General features: G+C 38.7%; 1 protein-coding gene across 2 annotated transcripts in view; it reads left to right on the top strand.

The window, feature by feature from the left end:
* Nucleotides 1-16,985, top strand: part of Mipol1 (mirror-image polydactyly 1) — a 240,282-nt gene that overhangs the window by 195,754 nt on the left and 27,543 nt on the right. Inside the window, exon 10 of one of the 2 annotated variants that reach the window (XM_075947988.1) lies at nucleotides 9,817-10,047. In XM_075947988.1, the coding sequence (XP_075804103.1) occupies nucleotides 9,817-10,047 (231 nt within the window). Of the gene's footprint in view, nucleotides 1-9,816; nucleotides 10,052-16,985 lie in introns of those variants that run through there. The other variant, XM_075947989.1, reaches the window with a different exon arrangement.

The following is a 16,985-nucleotide window of genomic DNA, read 5'->3' as shown; positions in this document are numbered from 1 at the left end:
ATCAGTATTCTTCCTCTTAAATGTTTGCATATACGTCACTACTTTTCTACATGAGTTGTGGTAAATTGTGCTTTCATTTTTACTATGTTTCAGTTTTTCCCTCTTGGCCCATATGCACTTAGAGTTTTGTTGTCTAACTTCCAAATATTTTTCCAGCCCTGGTTATATATTAATTTTTAGTTTAATCCCATAAAAGCATAGGAGCATATCTTATGACTTCTGATCTTTTAATTTTATCAAGGTATGTTTTATGGTCCATATAGTACAATATATCTTGGCAAGTGTTTCACTTAAGTTTGAGAAGAGTGTATAATCTTCTGTTGCTAAAATTATTCTATAAATGCCAACTCTGTATTGGTAAGTGATGTCTTGAATGACTTGACAGTATGTGAAATAAGCTGGACACAAACAGATAATACAGTGTACTCTCATTTACATGTGGAATCTTAACAATCTGAATTCAGAAACAGAAGATAGAATGATGATCACCCTGGATGTGACGTTTCAGATGGATAATCTGAATTAATGAATTCTGAATATAGTTTAAATAATGTGATAACTACAATTAAAAACACTGCATTAGATACTTGATATTTCCAGAGACAGGAGATCTCATTTTTCTCAAGTAATGTAATTGAATGGTAAATACACACACACACACACACACACACACACACACACACACACACACACACACATATATATATATTAGAGAAATGCCTAACTTCTTCAGAGTTGCCACTTTTACATATGGTGTGTGTCCTTGTTCTTAGTAAACTCTTCTCTTTTTGTATCTGCAAGATTGGTGGTGACAGTCACCACTGTTTCTTGCATTGATGATAGGCATCTTCAGGCTGCCTTTCTGTGCTTCTGCTATTTCCTTCCACATTGCTTTGCATTTGTTTTATTGTTTAAGGTTCTTGCAGAGGAAGGTTAGAGTGCTAAGTCAGCACATTTCACATTTCCTAATGTGTGCATTTAGTGCAGTGACTTTTGCTCTCAGCGCTGTTTCAGCTTTGTCCACAGATTTGGGTCTCCTGCACTCTCATTACCATTAACTTCGGTGTGTTCTTTAATTTTCCTGGGAAATTCCTGTTTCATTCAGATTTTATTTGAACATGTATTGTTGAGTTTCTAGGTGTTTAGTGACTTTCCTGTTAACTTATAAAGCCTAGAGGATAGGCAGGAAATATAGTTCAGAGGTGAAGAGCACTGAGTGCTCTTGCAGAGGACTCCAGTTCAAATCCCAGCACCTACGTGGAAGCCCACAACCATCCGCATCCAGTGCCAGGGAACAAATACCCTCTGGTCTCTGCAGGCCCTGCATGTATCTACATCACGTATGTGCAGGCAGAACACCCATACACATAAAATAAAAATAAAGGAAAGATTAAAATAATAAATAAAGAGAACCTAGAGTAATATTAACCTTCTGTTGCTAATGTCTGTTTTATTTTTTCATTTTTATTGGAGAATAAATCATATATGGCTTTAATTCTTTTGAATTTTTGAAATTTGTTTTGTGGTCTTATTTAAGATTATTTAAGGACATTGCCTATCATGGTATATGTTCTGGGGACAATGGAAAATAATGTGTGAATTGCTGCTGTATATCTGTGAGTAGTTTGTATATTCTGGTGTTCAATGATGCTGAGTTATTCTGTACCATTTGGTTATCTAGTAGAGAGTATTAATTGTCTTACATTATAACCTAAAACTATTCTCTCTGAGGTAATTTTAACTTATTTCTTTAATTAAGTCAGCTGTGCCAAAGAGGAAGCAACAGTGGCATCACCAGGCTGCCATGTTTACGCATGAAATCTGTGGGTCCACAAGCTCAACGATGCTGAAGGGATGTCTTCCCTCTGAAGCTTATTCAGAGTTAAAGCCTGTTGAAATACAAACTAATTTCCCCAAAATTATGTAAAATAGACTATTGTTTTTTTGAAAGGACCTTGGTGAATTAATTAATGCAACTGACCAGAGCATAAAGGCAAACACTCCTACAAGTCAGTGCATACTCTTGGTTTGCATACTTTGCTTAACTTCTATTTACTCTGTAAAACAAGCCGAGCCTGCCTCTCTTGCTCTCTTTTTTTAAAGAATGACTTAAGGATGTTATCAGTAGCTGAGTAAAAGTTGGGGAAACTGGTTTTCTTCTCTCAATTCATGAAAAACCTGTAGCCACAAGAAATTGTTTTCAACGGTGTTTACAAAATATCTTAGTATTGCATAATATGTTGAAAATGTCAACTAGATGTAAGTCGTATAAAAATTTCACAGATAAGAATGTCTTTTCTTGGCCAGGGCTTGTGCTAAGAATTTTTACCCTTAAAGATCCTTTGAACTCAAGAGTTTTCTCATGTTTTGTTAATATTCAGAGAGAAAAGTATTTTCCCAGGGTTCCACGGTAGAAGGTAAGACTGAAATGTGACCTTTATCTTCTACCGTGGAACCCAGCCTCAACCTCGCTCGTCTGTGCCACACTTCGCGTTCTGAAGTCATAGACTGGCTAGCTGTTATCAGGAGCTGTTCTGTACTATTTAGCAGCATCTCTGGCCCATTTCCCACTAAATGACTGTTCCGTGGCTATGCTTTTGACAATTAAAAATGTCTTTGAACACTGAAAAATTACTTCGAGGGATTAAAAAAAAAATCAGTCCAAGTCAAGAAGTACTTACTGCCCCAAGGAGGTGGTTCCATGGGTAAAGTACTAGCCGTGCATGCTCAAGGGCCTGAGTTGAGTTCTCAGCGCCTGCAGAGCCACATGCGGTACCACACCGGTGCTCCTCAGCGGCCTGAGAAACAGAGCCGCAAAGACCAGCTGAGCTCTCTTACACAATAGTGGGAAGTGAGAACAGGCATTTAAAGGAGTCCTCTGACTGCCTCGCTCATACCATGGCATCCGTACAAATGAACACATATCCATGCCATACATACATACTACGCATGCACTCACACAAAGATTTAAATAAAAGAACTACTCGTCTATATTACCTTAGCTCTAAAGTGTAAACACAGACTATCCAGTAAACAGTGCATATAGATCACGCTCTTTATTAAGGATTACTATAAGATAAATGAAGCCTAAGCTGAAGAGTTAAGTGCTTGTTGTAGGGCATGCACCATGCAGAGAAGAGAGGACATAAGGAAAGTAGCATCAAATGTGGTGTAAATGAAAAAAAAAAATGCAAATCAAGTACCTCAGCCGAACCCGTGTGTGGCATTACAGTCGAGAGTTTGACAAGCAGTTGAGGAGAACTTACACTACATGAAAACGCATGCTGTTGTGTGTTCAGGGGCCTGATAGTATTAAATGCGTTAAGCTGAAACAGTACAGAGTCGCGGTCCAGGAAAATCACAGGACTTTAGACGGAGTCAACCAGGAAATATCTGAAAAGGGAGAAAGCACTGCAGAAAGGAAGTCGGGGCCAGGCCTGTTAAGAGTCAGTGACAGAGAACCTTGGCGGATCTGGCCAAGGTATGCTGCAAAGATCATGCCACACCGCAGAGCTCACTCAACAGGTTTATTGGGAGAAGGAGGGTAGGCAGAGGCTGCCTCTGATCAAGGGTGGAAGGGGAAATAGGGCGCAAAGAGACAGCTCTAGCTTTTTACAAGAGCAGTGCATGCACATAGTGAGAATATGCGACTAGTGCTAACAGTGGAAATGTGTTGTACTTTGGTGGCTGATGGCGATGTAGCCCTGCTGCTGCTAGGCTGCTGAAGGTGGGCTATGCGGTGGGGTTTTCCACCCAAGTGTAGTAGCACATGACTATAATTCCAGGCCTGAGAGGACTGCAAGTTCAAAGACAATCTAGAGTGTATAGCAAATTCTAGGCCAGCCTAAAGCATAGCAAGATTCTCTGGGGGAAAAAAAATGCATACCACTTATTGGAGAAGAGCCCACTAAGGGACTTTTCTATCGTGATCCTCCACTGTATTTAATGAAGGAGTTGGGAGATAATTCAAAGTCTTGTGAATTAAAATGTAATAAGGTGAAATAGTACTGTGTTACTCTTCTCGTTGCTATGATAGGACACCTGAGAGAAGCCATGCAGGAGGAGAGGAGTGTATTTTGGCTGCCCACATTCAAGAAGATCTACTTAAATTAAATTTTCCTGGAAATACCTTTTCAGACACGCCCAGAAATTTGTCTTCTACATAATTCTAAATCTTGATAATTCGACAGTTGAGATTAACTATTACAGTTACTTAGTAATTTTTTAAACTTTCTTTTTATTTATTCTTTGTGTCTTTCACATCATGCATCTCGGTCCCATTCATTTTCTATCCCTGTTTATCTGCCCTCTGCCCTTGCACCCCTCCCAGAATAAAATTTAAGAGAAAAATTAAAATTAAAAAAGGGAACAGGTCTCATCATGGAAGCTGTGGTGTGACACAGAGAGTCACACTACACCCTTCTGTCCAGACACCTTTCCTTGCAAGTGTTCACTGTTCAAGTCCTCTGGCTTCTGCTACACTATTGGTGCTGGGCCCTCACTAGGACTCCTCTTGGATATCCTGTTGTTGCCCTGTGTTGTGGAAAACCTGCTGTTTGGCGTAGACAGCCCTGGTCCCTTCATGTACTCCTGCAGATCACCGTGGTTGTTGGGGTGGACCAACACATAACCCTGGTTCTGGACCTGGGTACTTGCAGGGCTGGTCACTCTGTCAACTCTCTCTTGTCCTCACCACCAGTATTAGTTCTACATTGCTCTGGTGAGTTCGCCCTTTGCAGCAATGAGCAAGAGGGGACAGTGTTCCTGCTTCCTTGTCCTCAGTGTTGAATCTCCCACACTTACACCTTCAGGACCAGCTCTACTGTGTTGCCCGGGAAGGGAGTAGGGGCCACTCTGGAGTGCAGCAGCAGATGGGGAGCAGGGACAGCTCTCTGGCTCTTATGACCCCAGGGAAAGCTCTCCTACCTGCCTCAGGCTTTGGTGGGCAAGAATGGGGGGACCACATGCCTCTCCTGTCTTTGCCACCACATGACAGTAATGGGGACAATTCTTCCATGCTTACAATATCGGGGCTGACTCATCAACAGCCCCACCAACAGGATTGGATCTCTTGGGCTGCCCAGGTGAGGTGCAGGGCCTGCCTTCCTGAGTGTTGCAGCTGGTAGTGGGCAGGGGCTGCTCCCCCTCAGGACCAGCTCTCTCACTTAGTAATGTTTGAAAATCTCATTTTCTGTACTTAAGAACATTGAATCGCCAGGCGGTGGTGGCACACCTCTTTAATTCCAGCACTCAGGAGGCAGAGGCAGGTGGATCTCTGTGAGTTCGAGGCCAACCTGTTCTACAAGAGCTAGTTCCAGAACAGGCTCCCAGCACTGTCTCGAAAAACCAAAAAGAAGAAGAAGAAGAAGAAGAAGAAGAAGAAGAAGAAGAAGAAGAAGAAGAAGAAGAAGAAGAAGAAGAAGAAGAAGAAGAAGAAGAAGAAGAACATTGAATCACTAAGGTTATATAATTTCAAAACTGAAACATAACTTAAAAATTTATTTATTGTATTTCATTGCCTTTGTAGCAAACAGGAAGAATTAGGATCCTGTGAGACATTGGTTATGTGCCTTGAATATCTGTGAGTGATTCAACAACTCTTCTGCTTTCTATCATTTCTTTCCACTGTAACTCACTGTAACTTAGTTTATTTCCATGCCGTTTAAGGGTCATTAAGTTGTAATGCTTCTGCTGTGCTGAAAATAAATAACTTTTGAAAGAAATTATACTCAACAGGATTCCCTGAAGAAAGCTAGACAGTGGGGTTCTAATGTCCATGTTGGGTAGAGCACTATGAGACAAAGGGGCACTACAGATATTTATAAACACCCAGATGCTGAGAATATATTCCCTTTACTTTACTTATTATTCTCCCTATTTTAGGTTCATATAGGAAAATTTTTTTGAAGTATAAACATTTAACTTTTTAAGTTCTTAATAAATATGTACTTCTCATAAAATAAAGTAGAACTTAAAATTAACATTTACCTAAAATTGACCATATAATTAATAACAGAATATTAGTATATTGTTAGTGGGAAGTAAACTACAAAATAAGAGAGAAAATATATTACAATAAGTTATAAAAAATACAAGAGTAGGATTATGAGACACACTAGTGGAGAAAACATCAAAATTTAAATATTAGTTTCCCCTTACGGACTATGACCTCTGTGTCTGCCATGGGCTTTTTTTTTTTTTTGAATGAGTTTACAATACCAATGCCAGGTGTAGATTCCCTCTTGTGGAGTGGGTCTCTAATCTAAATAGAGAGCGGTTGGTTACCCTCAGATATCCTGCCACTATTGCACAAGTGGGCACCTCCTGCCTGCAGGTTGGTATTGTAGTTCTTAGGGATCACAGCTAAGTAGGTAAATTGATGCCTCCCTTTCTTCTTCCCCAGCTGACCTCATAGCCCCTTCCTGCACTGTAACAGCTGTCTGGCAAAGAAGGGCTTCAAGCTTAGTTTTACCTTCATTTTTCTATTTCATACAACTAGGGTAAGTGGTATATTCAGCTATTGGATCTTACCGTCTTGTCATTGTGGACAACCAAAAAACGTGGCAAGAGCTTGTTTTGCTAGGGGGCCTTTCCTAACCAAGTCCTCATAAGGAAATGAAACATACCTGGCGCTGAGTTCTTTGTTTAATAACCCACAGCTTTTAGGAGGAGCTCTTATAAGCCATTCAGGGCATCTCCATTCCCCAACATTTTGTTTGTTTGTTTGTATATATGAATTTTTAGGTTGATTATAAGATAGTAGCTTCCATATAGTTTTTTTTATATATATCGCCTTTTTTCTTTACTTATCCCCTAGTGTTTCCTATCCTGCCAGTTTCTTAAATTCTCCATTCCCAGATTGCACCTCTCTACTTTCATATCACCTTTGCTTTAGTATCCCTTCTCCCTTAAAATATCCCTCTCCCCACAGCTTCTTTCTAGACTTCTGAGCTCTACAGGAACTCCACGCTGAAGACACAAAACCAGAGATTCGAATGCAGGGACACAAAAAGCATGTGTATAACTTTAACAGTTTCCTCTATTTTCCGGCCAATTCCATCTATAGTGTACATGTTCCACCTTTTTTATTATCCACTCATCAGTTGAAGAACACCTAGACTGATCCATTTCCTATTATTATGAATACAGTAGCCATAAATATGGATGAGCTAGTATTTCAATAGTAGGATATAAATGTCTTTGGATATATTACCAGAAGAGGAATAAACGTGTGGTAGTTCTGTTTTTAGCTTTTTGAGGAATTTCATAGATTTTCATATTGGCTACACGAGTTTGTCCTACAGTAACAGTGGATTTAATTCTGTTGTTTAGCTAAACTGACATAGAATCAAACCTCCTTCTAAACTCTCTCTTTCTCTCTCTCTCTCTCTCTCTCTCTCTCTCTCTCTCTCTCTGTGTGTGTGTGTGTGTGTGTGTGTGTGTGTGTGTGTGTGTGTGTGTTTAGGCACATAGATAATTACAATCTTAGTCAGAAAAACCTCTTTCCAATGAACTGTGGAGATTACAGACTTAGGGCTACACAAAAGATGAAGCGACAGTGGAGTGTTCAGCCCTAAACAAGGCATTTAATATCATCCCCTCCTAGGTTCTGGGGGCATTGCAGAAGAGGAGGTAGAAAGAATGTAAAGGCCAGAGAATAAGGGAAAGGGTTCCAAAAACACTGTATTGCCACATGCCAAATTCTGAACACAGCCATTATAATAACAACCGCTCAACAACTGCAGATGACTTCACTGGATCTGCACTGGAATGGGTGATGGCCACTCATTTCTGAACTGCCAGACTCACAGAGAGGGATAGCCTTTGCCTTTGGTTGTGTGCCCACTCGTGACCCCACCAGGCGGCTGTGATTAAACTAAGAGGGTCAGGAAACACAACCAAATTCAAAGCCTTGCATCTGGGAAAGAGACAGGTAGGGGGAAATGAGGTTGATACAAGTAGCTGGAAGATAAGACACGGCTTGCAAGAGAGTTACCAGAACACATTCCATGCTTGTATGAAATTGTCAAAGAACTAACAATTCAAAACCATTAAGTTTGGAGAGTCTTGATATTTTGCCAGGGGAAGCAGTATCTACACTGAAACCTCCCTGCTGAGTAGGAGTTTCATGGAGGGAAAACAGTGCAAGCAAATGCCATGGGCAGGAACAGCTTTCTGCTTAAGAAACTGGCTGAAGGACGAGGTAGAAAGGCCAGATGATGCGGAGCTCTGTAGACGTGGCCAGCACAGAAGAGCCAGGCAGTGCACAAACTGGGGTTGAGGTGGGAAGAGACTGTGGGTTCTGCTAGGGGGATGAGACTGATTAAATTGCCTGCCTCTCTTTGTTTCTGTGTCTTCATTCATAAAACAAAGGCAGTAAATAAAGCTCTTTACAAGGGTTGTTTGCAAGTTTAGTGAGTTAAAACTTACAATTTGTTATTTTAGAGATTTGTTTTCAGAGCACATGAGATGCCTTTGCATGATATTAGTGATATTATTTTTAAAAGAGCACTATAGCTACTGCTTCTCCTTAACAACATTGGTGGAATGTGGGTGTTTGTCAGGCAGTTTGAGTGGGTGGCCTTTGTGGGCTAGGATGTAAAGTCACATAGCCGTCTGCACATCACTCTGATTTTACACGGGATAACCAACTGACCAGCGTTTAGCAACAATCTCTACTGTTAGGTATTAATTCAAATCCTGAAATGATTCTTTTTGATATGCGAACTGTCTTTGTTTCTATGTGATACCTATCCCACAGTGAGGCGACTATAAAGGCTTATCTGTAACTTGAAAAGAAGAAATTTATAATCACTTTCATCTGAACAGTTTTAGATGAAGCGTCAGACCCGGGCTAGGCCAGTACTGAGGTTCTCCCTTTAGCGTTTTGCAGCTTTACGAATAGCTTTCATTCATATTATCAACTTGTGTCATATAGCTCAGTGGTTGTAGTACTTCCTGCACTTCAGTCGACATTTCCTTTGTATGCATATACCGGAATGATTTTATTTAATAAAAAAAGAACATCTCCTATGTGGATTTTAAATTTCCCTTATTAAATATTTATATTTTCAAAATGTCTTTATTTAATTGAGTGAGGTGCTTGGTGCCATTTCAAAATAACCTCAGGTGGTGGGTGTAATGACATATCAAGGATCTGACCTTTAGCATTTTAGGATTCTATTTGTCTGCATTTTCTTCTGCATTCATTTAGTCTTAATTTATATGCTCTTCCTCCATATCGCTTAATGAGTAGATGTATTTATTATAAGAATCATTAACCATAAAAATATATATCTGAATACATACCATCTGACTGCTGATTTTACCTTCATTCATATTTCCGCTGCGTGTCTGTATAAGGCTGACGGATATTTGCACCAACCTCATTCATTCTCATTAAGGGCTTCGATAGGCCCTGGATCTCCTAAACTGGTGTCCACTCTCTTCTCACATCTTTGCAGTCAGCTTATTATACTTTTTATTTACCTAGAGATACTTTATTTTCTAGTTCTGTGCTATTCCTTTAAAAAGAAAATTGAATGTAATATTTACACTGACATAATTAAATTAACATTTTACAGCATCTTTCTGTGTGCTCTGATATCACAGATAACCAGTTGTCTGCATAGCTCTTGGCAAGTAACAGAGTTACAGAACAATGATCAATTATAATAATATGTTATAAAAAAAAACCTATTTAGGTATTTCTATATTGATTTTTAGAAGTGGGGATTCCAAATGAATATTTTTTATTAAAGAAATGATTGAACAGTCAGCCTAGATATTTATAATTGTAATTTTATGTTTTCTCAGTTTACACAAATCATTATCCCAAGAAGAGAACTTGAAGGATCAGTTTAACCATGCCCTTAGTACCTATGAAGAAGCCTTGAAAAACAGAGAGAGCGTTGTTTCCATCACTCAACAGCAGAACGAAGAACTGGCCACCCAACTTGAGCAGGCTCTGACTCAGCAAGCAAGCATGGAATTACAGCTTCAGTGTGCTCTCGAGGTCTCCCAAGCAGCCAATGAAAAAGTTCAGAAGTAAGTAAATAAAAGCATGAAACATTTAAAAAAAATCAAAGCAAAACAACTTTCCTTTGGAAACCAAACAATATCTGGTTTTTGTTTGCAATACTTACTATTGCTTTAAGGAAAAAGTGAACAAAATGAACTTTTTAGGTTACATATCACATCCTTTTTGATATGAAAAAAAATTGTTTTCTTGAGACTTACTGTTACTATAATATTGGGAAAAATTGTTTATAATAAGTGGGCTTGACCAATTAAGGGAGGCCATGGTGCTTCAACCATTGCACACCCCACATTGAGAGGCAATGGTATTCGCAAAGACAGACATGTTGCCATGGGCTGTACTCACTGAGCCTCGCTGTCATGTTTATGGAGTTGAGATCTTCTGGGACCTTGGTCGCTGAGGCCTCTCACTGCACTGAACCCGTACAGAGAAATTAGTTTTCCTGTGTTGTTCTTTAAAAGTATTCAGTGCAGCCTTCAGAGTGCATAATTATATTTGTTTATTTTGATGGTTCTTTGCATTTTTATTAAAATTTAGCCAAAGCTGCATAATCAACTGGTCCTTATGACGGTGCACAGAATGCTAACACTTTCCCAAGCAAAGACGTCCGTTATTAATTTATGGAACTTGAATCTTGTAGCAGTGCTTTCTGAGGACGCTTTATGGACTAGGGCTTGTCAACCCATCCTTTTGTATAGTGGACAGCACACATCCTCACTCACAAATTTAATCACCTCTTGTTGCCGGCACAGCTTTTTCCCTTCATCTTGTTTGTTTCTTTATTTTCAAGACTACATCCTATGCACAAGTAGCAAGGCTTGTTACTTCCTTTAACTTCCTAGTTGAAATAAGTGGTCTCAACGATTTCCCCAGCATCTCTGAAACTATATTTAAATTGATAACCCAAACTCAAGTGAATCTGGGCAAAGCCATTCTGGAATCGTTTAGGGTTCCACACTTTAATCTTTGCAGACAGTGTATCTTGAAGCTTTTAATTAAGTCCTGTGCATTTTCTGTATAAAAATTAGATTCAAATTCAATAAGCCATTATATATCTAGTTATTTTCAAGTACATTAACAAGCTAAGAATGTTGTGATATATAGATGGCTAATATATATTTTATTGTAAATCACAATCAGTAACTTGGACATTATGATATGATTTAATTCTGTCTGTACAGTCTACAGAGAATTATAAATTTAAATTTTTTAATGTGTAAGCACTTCTTTGTTATATGACTAAAATTCCCTAAAACATTGGTTTCTTGAGATCAGTTAGGTTTCAAAAAATGTTGGAAATGTCACCAGCTAACATGTTTTAAAAAAAAGATTATTTTTTTGAATACCAGAAAGTGGGAAGATCATCATTGTTAGCTCATGTTATTAAACTGGGTAGTTGTAACTACTGGACAAAATTATGTCCTTTTTATTTTATACATTAACCACAAACACATAAAACCTTTATAATGGAATTCTACCAATCTGAGGATCATTTTAACATGATTTAACACTACAACATGACATTTTATAAGAGCTAACTATTGAAATTACTTCTCAAACCTTTTATTCTGAGTTCCTACAAGACCTATTTGAAGTATTGCGGGGATTTCTTTTATATATTATGTTTATTTTCATAGCTACAAATTAGGCAGTTTGTATCTTCATCATGGTTGCTTGAGCAGCAGTCTGTGCATTCTAGGGGGTTTTAGGAAGGTTCTCCTCTGAAAAGACCACAAATAGAACTGTGTTAGATGGGCTTAGGATGCTCTATACAGTCTAGTTTTTTCACTGAGGCAAATTCTTTGAAAATATCTAAATACATTTTACAGTATAAAATTTGAACAAAAAAGGTCTTTTTTCTGTTCACAACCAAATTTCTTGAGTATATGATCAATAATCATTGCTCATTTTTCAATACCTATATATGCTTCTGGAGTTCATTACATTCTTGGCAACTGGCTAAAACTGTTCTCATTAAGGTTAAAAGTAATTTTCTAATTCCACAGCCCACGGCACATATTTACCATATTCTTATTATAAACTGATGCACAACCACAATAAAAATAAAGACGTACACTCATGATTAGCAATAGAACATAGCAACTTCAATACTTACACTTTGGATTTAAAATGTGTAAGTATGCACTTGGAGTTTACTGTGAAGCGTCACGCTGATATTCACAGTGGCATGCCTTCTTCAGCAGTGTTGTAGGAACTAGATGGAATGAGACGTGTAGAGCTGTTAAGCAATCCTGTTCTGTGCTCCCTCCTCTCTCCTGCACTGTCTATCCATTCCTCAGAACGGTTCTGCCTTTTCAGGACTAGATGCCTTTGCAAATGTTGATCTCTCTCTGTGGAGCCCTTTGCCTTCCCTGCCAGCCTCAAGAACATTGTGCATCCTGTGAGAGTCAGTGCAGTGCTGAGCATAGGAAAATGTGGGCTCAGTGTTACATCAAGTAGCTCTGGATTTCGATCCCTGATCCCTACTAATTGCTTAAGAGATTTACTTACTCCATAAGGAAAAGTTTCTAGATCAGGTTAGAAATAATACTGGTTTCATATAATGCCTTCTTATGAAGAAAAATTGTATAATTTATTATACAATTATAATATAAATGCCTAGTGCAGTGCCAGAATATTATAAAATGTTGTATTTTTAATAACAGCATATCCATTAATATAAGACCAATTCTACCACATTTTCTCCACAAAGTTGTTATTCCTAGAAAGAAAGTTGTCTTTCCTAGAAAGAAAAATGTATTCTCTGTTTTTCCATAGTATTTAGGGTTCTTTTTGATGTATTAGGGAATCTTCTGGTCTACAATATGCCCAGATATAGTTACTGAACTATATATTTATATGCTTTTGTTTTTTTTCCTGCTGGACTCTATATTGCTTGGTCGTATAAGTTCTTAGGACATATAAGCCCTAAAATTCTACATGATACTTCCTACCTATTGAATGTCAAATGAATGTTAGGAAAACTTGTGTAAAAAACTTTGAGCTAGAAAAAAAAAAAAACATTCTGAGTGAGGTAACACAGACCCAGAAAGATGACCATGGTATGTTCTCACTTGTAAGTGGATACTAGATACAAAGCAAAGGATAACGAGCCTATAGTCCATGGCCCTAGAGAAGCTAAGTAACAAGATGAACCTTAAGACTAGCATATATAGATCCACCAGGGAAGGGGAAATAGACAAGATCGCCTGACAAAATTATGAGCATGGGGTAGGGGAGAAGGGAGGGTAAAACAGGAGGAGGATGGGAGAAGGGGAGGGGAAAGGAAAACTTGAGGGAACAGGATAGTCCAGATGGAGGGACAGAGATGAGAGCAAGAAAAAAGATATTTTGATTGAGGGAGCTATTATGTGGTTAGCAAGAAACTTGACATTAGAGAAATTCTCTGGAATCCACAAGGCTCACCCCAGCTAAGACATTAAGCAATAGAGGAAAGGGTGCCCAAACTGGGCTTGTCCTGAAGTCAGGTTGATGAATGTCTTAAATGTCACCATAGAACCTTCATCCAGAAACTGATGGAAACAGATGCAGAGACCCCAGCAGAGCACTGGGCTGAGCTCCCAAAGTCCAGTTGAAGAGTGGGAGGAGTGAGAATATGAGCAAAGAGGTCAAGACCATGATGGGGACACCCACTGAAACAGTCTACCTGAGCTAATGGGAGCTCACCAACTCGAGGCAGACTGGGAAGGAACCAGCATAGGACCAGACTAGACCTTCTAAATGTGGGGGACAATTGTATGGCTGGGGCAGACTGCAGAGCCACTGGCAATAGCTCCAGGATTTATCGCTACTGCTTGTACTGGCTTTTTGGGAACCCATTTTCTTTGGATAGATCTCTTGCTCAGCCTAGATATAATAGGGAGGGTTTTGGTCCTTCCTCAAAGCAGTGTGCCTTACCCTCTCTGAGGAGTGGATGAGGTGAGGGAGGGAAGGTAGAGGGAGTGGGAGGAGAGAAGGGAGTGGGAACTGGGATTGGTATGGAAAATGAAAGAACATAGTTTTCTTTTTAAAAAAAGTAAATAAAAAAATCTGCCATCACAATGAAGTGCTCGAAAACACAAATAAGACTATAATATTCATTCTTCAGGCTAGGGACATTTAGGTTGTTTACAGGTTCTGGCTAAGGAAAATGTGGTACATTTACACAATGGAGTACTACACAGCAGAGAAAATAACAACATTTTGAAATTTTCAGGCAAATTGATAGTGCTTGAAAATATCATATTGAGTGAGGTAATCCAGACCCAGAAAGACAATTATCAAATGTACCTATTCATAATTGGTTTTTAAACATAAAACAAAGAAAACCAGCCTACAAATCATAACCCCAGAGAACCTAGACAACAATGAGGACCCTAGGAGAAACATACATGGATTTGATCTACATAGGAAGTAGTAAAAGAACAAGATCTCCAGAGTAAATTGGGGGCATGGGAAACATGGGAGAGGGTTGAAGGGGAAGGGAGAGGCAGGAAGGGGAGCAGAGAAAAATGTAGAGCTCAATAAAATCAATAAAAATTGTTACTTTGACAAAAAGATATTATTTTTCCCTATTAATCTCTCAAGTATCCTTCACTCCCTACAAGGTAAAGCACTAACACCTTAACATGACATATGAAGCCAAAGGTAGGCCTTCCCTCATTGTTCTAATACTCTTCCTGTGATAGGCGTTTTTAAGATTTCTCTTTCGTGCTGGAAAGATGGCTCAGGGGCTAAGAACACTTTGTCTTGCAGAGGGACCGTAGTTCATTTGCCAGCACATTCACAAGAGCTTTCAATCACCTGTAACTCTGTCCCAAGAGATCCAGCACACTCTTCTGACCTCTGCAGCAGCAGGTACATGCATTGTACATAGACATATGTGCAGGTAAAATGCTCAACACACGTAAGAAAAATAAATCTTAAAAGAGGGTTTTTTCTATTTAATCATTATATTCATGATTCTTTTATACTTTATTCGTTTTAATTGAGCTATACAATTTTTATCACTTCCCTTCCTTCCTCACCCTCCCTCCTGCCACCCATGTCCCCAAATTAGTCAGGACATCTTGTTTTTTTTCCTTCCTAAGCGGATCCACATATTTCTCTCTTAGTGTTTTCTTTGTTGTCTAGATTCTCTGAGGTTGTGGACTGTAGGCTGATTATCCTTTGCTTTATGTCTAAAAGCCACTTATGAGTGGGTACATATTATATGTCTTTCTGGGTCTGGGCTACCTCAAATAGGCTGGTTTTTCTAGTTCCTGCAAATTTCAGGATGTCATTGTTTTTTACCACTGAGTAGTAATTCATTATAAAAATGTACACATTTTCCTTATCCATTCTTTAGTTGGGGGCATCTAGGGTGTTTCCTGCTATGAACATGGTTGAGCAAATATCTTTGTGGTATGATTGAGCGTCCTTTGGGTATATACCCAAAAGTGGTATTGCTGGGTCTTGTAGTAGATTGATTTCCAATTTTCTGAGAAACTGCCATACTGATTTCCAAAGTGGCTATACAAGTTTGCACTCCCATCAGCAATGGGGGAGTGTGCCTCTTACTTCACGTCCTCTCCAGCATAAATTGTCATCAGTGTTTTTGTGTATAAGATGGAATCTCAGAGTTGTTTTGCTTTGCATTTATTTCACTGCTGGCTAAGGATGTTGAGCATTTTTTAAGTGTCTTTTGGCAATTTGAGGTTTCTCTGTTGAGAGTTCTCTGTTTAAGTCTATACCCCATTTTTATTGGATTATTTGTTCTTTTGATGTCTAGATTTTTGAGTTCTTTGTGGCTTTTAGAGATTAGCCCTCTGTCCAATGTGGGGTTGGTGAAGATCCTTTCCCATTCTGTAGACTGTTATTTTGTCTTGTTGATTGTGTCCTTTGATTTACAGAAGCTTCTCAATCTCAGGATGTCCTATTTCTTAATTGTTGCTCTCAGTGTCTCTGCTACTGGAGTTATATTTAGGAAGTGGTCTCCTGCGCCTATGCACTAAAGGCTGCTTCCCACTTTTTCTTCTATGAGATTCAGTGTGGTTGGTTTTATGTTGAGGTCTTTGATTCACTAGTCCTTGAAGTTCTATCTAGAGCAATAAGACAAAAAAAGGAGATCGAGAGGATACAAATTGGAAAAGAAGAAGTCAAATTTTCTATATTTACTGATGTTATGATAGTATACATAATTGACTTTAAAATACCACCAGAGAGTCCTACAACTGATAAATGCCTTCAGTAATATGTCAGGATACAAGATTAACCCAAAAAATTCAGTAGCCCTACAATATACAGATGATGAACAGGCTGAGAAAGAAACCAGAGAAACATTACCCTTTACAATAGCCACAAATAACATTAAAATATCTTGGGGTAACTGTAAATGGAGACTGATTGTTTGTTTTCGAACTGCCCAGACCTAAATAATAATACAGAAACTACATTAATGACAACACTGTTTGGCCAATAGCTTAGATTTCTTATTAACTAACTCTTACATCTTAAATTAACCCATTTCTATTAATGTATGTATCATCACGAGACTGTGGCCTACTGGAAAGGTTCCACTGGCATCTTTCTTCTTTGACAGCTACCTGGCATATCTTTGACTCCACCTACTCTCCCTATACATCTCTTCGAATTTCACGCTTTACTCTGCTAAGTCATTGGCCAAAACAGCTTTATTCATTATCCCATAAAAGCAACACATATACAGAAGGGCATCCCACATCAGGTAACTCTAACCAGACAGGTGAAAGACCTGTGTGACAAAAACATTAAATCTTTGAAGAAGACAGAAGACGAAGAAAATGGAAAGATCTCACATGCTCTTGGATAGGTAGGATTAATATAGTAAAATGACAATCTTACCAAAGTCAACCTATAGATTCAAAGCAATATCCATGAAAACATCAACAAAATTCATCACAGACCTCAAAAGAAGAGTACTCAACTT

This window comes from Microtus pennsylvanicus, chromosome 14, assembly GCF_037038515.1.
Source record: "Microtus pennsylvanicus isolate mMicPen1 chromosome 14, mMicPen1.hap1, whole genome shotgun sequence".
Classification (NCBI taxonomy): domain Eukaryota; kingdom Metazoa; phylum Chordata; class Mammalia; order Rodentia; family Cricetidae; genus Microtus; species Microtus pennsylvanicus.
This window is presented reverse-complemented; position numbering and strand designations above follow the sequence as displayed.